Source organism: Streptopelia decaocto (assembly GCF_964273445.1).
Source record: "Streptopelia decaocto genome assembly, chromosome: 2".
In the NCBI taxonomy this organism is placed as follows: Eukaryota; Metazoa; Chordata; class Aves; order Columbiformes; family Columbidae; genus Streptopelia; species Streptopelia decaocto.
Window position 1 is genome coordinate 90,446,666 of NC_138655.1, and position 6,000 is coordinate 90,452,665.

Sequence of the window (6,000 nt, forward strand, 5' to 3'; positions counted from 1 at the left end):
GCAGAGCTGATTCAGCTGTACAAAAAGAGTTTTGCTGTTATGCAGAAGTTTATTTTTCAACCATACCACTCCCACAGAGGTGTTTATCCTCTGGCCACACAAACTCTTGCTTTGGACAAAGGCTGTTTTTCTCACCAGCAGTATCACCTTAAACACATACTTGGTTCCTGCCTCAGGTCACTTGAACTGACATTCTTAAGTTTCAATTGTATTTCAGAAAAGCAAGAAGCTCCCATCCAGCAGCACCACACTTCATTCAGAGCCTGACAGGAAGCACATCAAAAAGCAATAGGAATCTTTCTCCTGGTACCAGTGGGCTTTAGCTACAGGCTCTATTTGTTCCAAGGTATCCCACACCCTTACACAACTCCAGTTGAGCAGATTGGGTTTGGAGCAATATCTAGTTAGGACCTGTATTGCATTACATTTGACAATTTAAACACACATACTTGCCCCAGAGCTACAGAGTTGTTTGAAAATGTTCAAGCAAAGTTTCTATAGCCTTAACATGCCAGCTGGTTTGCTCAGGCATTTTTTTTAAAATATATGCGTATTATAATGGGGAACATGTGGTTAAGACACATGATTAGGATTACAGAAATAATTCTTTCCAATAAAAATTTGAGTTTGTCACTGAAAACCTCTTTGCCCATTTCCCAATGTGTAGAATGCCAGTAATTAATGCTTGTCCACATTTATTCAGCCTTTTTTCAACCCTGCATGAGAAATCCCATATGAGCATTAAGTATTATTACATCTGCTACCCTGAGTTGCCACATTCAACAAGTTCTGCTGTTCATTTCCAACAGGCCAAAAAAACAACATCATTTAATTGGTGACTCATTCACCAGCCAATCTTGATTTTTTTTTTTTAATGAAATCTTATCTATTTTTTTTTAAGGTTCACTCCAAAAAGTTTGCACTGAGAATGTGGATTGATTTGCCTAGCCCCTACATTATATTGTTTTGACTTCCCAACCAAATGATTGAAACACTTTTCACAGCAGAATAATTAAAATTATGGGGATGTCTTTGAGAATTGCAGTCATTTTATGAGAGAGTTGAACATCTAGCAAAAGTTTTCCCTGCCAGTCGGCATTTTGCAGTAGTTTTGCAGTCAGTTCAAGGCCAGACAAACCAGAAAGGCCATTAGGAAGGGAGCCTCCTCCTGTCCCCTTCATGCAGTGTTGCCACAGCCATGCCTGAAGCCAGCACTTTCTAAAGTGCCTCTGTGATTGTGATCAAACTGGGAAAACCCATCCTTGGCTTTTTCTTAACCACTCCCACAGTTCAATGTGAAGACTGGTCACTCAACTTCTTCGCTCCTTGCTTTTCTTACCCTGGAGGTAATGTTTCCAAGCACATGGGTGTTTTTAGTAAGTTATTTCCCTGAACGGCAACAAAAGCTATCTGACATCAAAATACATAAGGAGACTGAGGGGTATGTAGGACACAAATTACAATACTAAGCAAAAAGTGGTTTGGTTTTAATTCACAGACCTGGGCAGGGGTGAGTATGGAAGAAATAAAAATAGATTCATGGCTTAATTGTACACTGTACCTTTTGGATTAAATCCTCTAGGTATCAGTCCAAAAGCCTCCATCTCAGGGACCTCATTTTCTTCTTCATTAGAGTTGTTTGATGGGAGGGCTCTTCTCCCATTCAGAGGAGGTTTCCTCTCTTCATTGGTATCCGTTGTTTCAGACATCCTGTATTAAAAATGTTGTAATACCATGAAAGAAAGAGATATTGCAATTAAAAACAAACATGAGCCAGCATGGCACATGTAAGATGGGAGAAACCAAAAACAATGTGTGGTGCCAGGAAACTACACATTTTTAGACACACATAAATAAAAACTGAGAGGCAGAAAACATCAGTCTAATGGTGGAGTACAGCTCTCTAAGGAGTGGAAGGCATTTTGTGTTTGTCAAAACACATGAATAAGAGAAGAAGAGGGGTGGGAGAAGCAGAAGGAAGCCTAACACAGAAGTGTTTGTCTGGGAGAAGCAGGACACTAAAAACATTAGGGAGTTTCAGGTAAACAAACTGAAAAAATCATTCACTCTTCTACCATCCAAAACAGCATTATTGAATCCAAAATAGCAAATTATATTTCCAGAAAGTGCATCACACACTACCTCCCCCTAATAAAAATGACATTCTAAGTTATACTGCAATCATCCCAAATACTACAGCCTACAACAGTCTGTGGGTGATTACTGGAGAATTGTATTTTTGTCCCTATGCACACAAACACCCAATATCTAAAAGGCTAACTCCTGTACCAAGACAATCCACTTTTGAGAAAGAGAGAGAAAGAAAGAGAGAGGGGGGAAAGGAAAAAAATAAATAAAGGAAAAAGCACTTATCCACTTATTTCTCTCCTGCTAACAACCTTAAGGGAAATCTCAGATGTAGGCTGATCAGAGACTTCTCTTTGAGCTAGTCAAAACTGCTTTCACATCTATTTCAGTGGAAGCATGTAGCAATGAAAGTGCCATGCCATCTTTCTAAGAAAATATTCATGGCTGAGAACGAAACTTCTTCCCAAAGCTCCTGAAAACAGCAATTCAAAATGTAGCAATTATTTGACAACAGTAAGCTCTTAAAGGAAGTTTTTTAGTTAGCAAGGGTACCTTCTTTTCAGATAGCTTTTTTTCTTTCTTTCTTTTTCTTCTCCCTTGCAGAATTTCAGAAGAGCTATAGAAGCCTGGAAAAAGTTGGGGGTTTTTAAGTAACCTCTGTGTACCCTCCTCCCTCCTGTTGCAATAGGACAGTGCTGATAGGGTTGCCAAGCCCTCCCCACACCACCTCGGAGGATCTGCCACCGCTGCTGGCACATCTTTGTTTACTCCCTCCCTCTCTCCGCCTGTCTCGCCCAAACCCCACTCACCAGGAGCATCTCAGGGCGCTTGGGCACCGAAGTTTCAGTTCTTAGTGAGACGGAATAGAGCTTCTCATGGCACAAGGGCATGAGGGAGACCAAATGGGATTTTCTGAGGGACACAGCCCAAGAAGCCATGCTCACCATGTTGCTGATATTTAATGGTGTCTCTGTCTCATGGTGCCTGCAATGCAACTTCATGTGCTGGTTTTCAGAGTACCCCCAGGCAGACACAGTGACAGTTCCCCTGCCTGGTGCATCCTGCCAGTCCCTTCAGAGGACTGTGTGGAACGTGGACATGGAGAGCTTGTTGGTAGCCCAGCAGAGCGGATCTTTTTCTTAAGACCCTCTGCAGTTCAGGACAGTGAACGTATTTTGCACCAAACAGCTATGTTTGGCAAAAATGACCTTCAGCTCTTGCCCCTGATAAAACGTGTATCACCTAACAGCCAGGGTCTGGGGCAGTACCTGGTGGAAGCATTTTAGCTCCATGCCAACTTTGTTCAGTTCCACCAAACTCTAAGATAACTGGGGAGTGTGTGTGACACCTCCTCTGTCAGACATAACTCCATGAACCAGTGGAGTGAGTTACACAAAGAAAAAGCAGTGTACAGGCAAGAACTGAGGCCCACTGGTTGGCAGCAGAGGTACAAATTACCTACTAAGTGCACAGACAGGCATACACAGGCCAAGCAGTGGAAGAGCCCCACTTAAGCACATGGGACCTGCCATTGGCACTTATTCACCTCAGTTGCAGGGCAAATAAAGCAGCAAGGAGACACAGTGAAGAGGACCCCACTCTCTTTCAGCTAGCTATGACTTCCAGTCCTGTAACATCAATGATGCCTCAAACCTCTGCTAAATTCACATCACTGAAACCAAGCCAGAAGGCAGAAAAGATAATTGTGTCACATTCCTGTAATGGGAAGCAGCAGGTAAATAATCTTGAAGACAGGACCCCCACCCTAGCTCCCTGGAAATTTCCCAGTAGGGACCACAGCAAGGTAGAAGCCAGGATACCCACATGGTGCAGGGCAGAGATACCAGCTGGGGACCTGGGAGCGTTGTGTCAGCACCAGCACGTCATTGCAGCTGGGCTAACCAGCCTCCTTGGGCTGATTGCTGAGGCACAGCACCAGGCTGCCGTGGTTTTGGAGGCAGCCTCACTGTCTGCACAGGAGCATTGCACTATGTTGTCTCATAGCCAAAAGGCTCAAGCTCTCTCCCACCTCCCCCAGCAGGTTGTTAGGCATGTAGCATAGCAAGCCACCTAGCTGGGGGACTCCCCTTCCCCTCTCCCCCAGGAGCACAGGCACCCCACAGGGAGAGGTATGTTTCCATCACTGGCATCCTGAGCTATGATTTCTGTTGACTCACTTTTAGGCAGATGGGACCTGCGGTAACCATCTGGAGGGCAAGCAGCACCCCTGGCACCCAGGAACACAATGAGCTTTCTGGAGGAGGAGGCTGGTTGCTGATTTTCTTTTTTCTTTTTTTTTTTTTTTTCCCCCCTTCTACCCTGATTCCTGCGTGGCATGGTGTGCTTTGTGCCTCCCTCTCCACTTCCAGCCAACACTTCAGTTCCCAAAAACTGCAGCTGCTGCGACGATGTTACAAAAACTGATATAAATATTGCCTCGGTGCCATGCCTGCTGGAGGCCTGCAACACAAATAAGAAACGCCGTCTCCAGAGGAAGTCATGTGCTTCCCCAAGTGGCTGCGGTGCTGTCAGAGCCAGGAGGAAAACTTCCCGTCAGAGCGAGGAGGGGAGAGAGCGGATGCAGCCAAACAGATCCTGCTCCAGCCATTGTGCTCTAGCAGCCAGCGGTTGCAGATGTCTCCCCGCACCCATCCACATCTCTCCAGGGTTTTCGGCAAAAGCTGGTGATCACATGGAAAGCGGGGAGGCCAAAATTTTTGGCGGTAGTGGCAGGAGTGGGGCTTTGCATCCAGGGAGAGTAACGTTCTGCAGGCTGTAATTTATTTATTTTATGGGGAGTGATGTAGATTCATGCTTATGACAGCTCCAGATGGCAGGTATTTTCTCATTACCTTGACTTCTTAACATTTGCTCTCCCTTGCCTATTAGACTGCATTGGCCTTAATTTGACTTCCATGGTTCGAACTACTGACGTCAGGGCTGATGCAACAAGGGGCAAGGCAAACACAAAGCCCTAGTTTTCCTGCAGGGTCTTATATTTAATGAATGATGCACTGGGATGACCGGTGAGAAAGCACTCTTCCTGAAGCCACTTCTGCACTGCACCCTGTGGGGAACCGCGAGCCCATACCCACTTCTCAGAGGCAGCCTTCAGACGCTCGTGGGCTTTGCCAAAGACCTTTGCAGTCATGGGCACTGTTCCCACTGACCGCAATGGACTTTGGATGATGGACAGCCTGTTCTTCCCATCCCCACAAAAAAAGTCCTTAAATGGCTGCAAAGCTCGCACCACAAAGGGTTATCCAAAATGCAGTTCCTGTTGTCACCAGAGCCAGTATCGCTCTGTTCCAAGTCCTCCCATGCCAGACAGGAGTTTGTGGGGGAACAAAATTCTGCAAAACACAAGAGTCAGTAAAGCTCTACAGCCAGAGGAGGGGATGTGCCAAGATCTGTCACAAGCAAACTGATCAACCAGGTGCTCACATAAATGGGTTGCTGTGCTGTGTGCCAGCGGCTGGATGGGAGGGATATTGTGCCTACCACTACTGTAGCTACACCAAGCACTCCTCAGCAGCAGCTGAGCATCGTAAAGCTTTGCAACAGGGTGAATTGCTTTATTTCTTTCTTCTTTTATTTTTTTTTGTTTTTTTTTTTTTAATATTACCCTCATTGCAGTCTAGATGGGTCTTCAGATGCACTGAGACATTATACTACAGCATGTGCACAAGTGTACCTGTGACAACATCATTCTCACTCCCCATTAAACAGATTCTTTCAACTCCAATCTATATGTAATAATACATTATTACCCCTCTCTTGTCCTCTCAGAGCTTCATTCAGGAACTTGCACTCTCTCTTAGATGATCAGGTTTGTCTTCCACCTGCCTCCAACATCAGCACTTGTCTCCCAGAAACTCATGTTCCTCTTCCTACGATGACCTGCTTCACAAA

The 6,000-nt window shown here is 45.1% G+C and overlaps 1 protein-coding gene across 2 annotated transcripts in view; it reads right to left on the reverse strand.

The window, feature by feature from the left end:
- Positions 1-2,742, reverse strand: part of F13A1 (coagulation factor XIII A chain) — a 61,258-nt gene extending 58,516 nt beyond the window's left edge. Inside the window, exons 1-2 of one of the 2 annotated variants that reach the window (XM_082045619.1) lie at positions 2,641-2,742; positions 1,562-1,710 (exon numbers count right to left, since the gene is read on the reverse strand). In XM_082045619.1, the coding sequence (XP_081901745.1) occupies positions 1,562-1,709 (148 nt within the window). In that variant the 5' untranslated portion in view covers position 1,710; positions 2,641-2,742. Of the gene's footprint in view, positions 1-1,561; positions 1,711-2,399; positions 2,554-2,640 lie in introns of those variants that run through there. The other variant, XM_082045620.1, reaches the window with a different exon arrangement.
- Between the last annotated feature and the right edge of the window lie 3,258 nt (positions 2,743-6,000).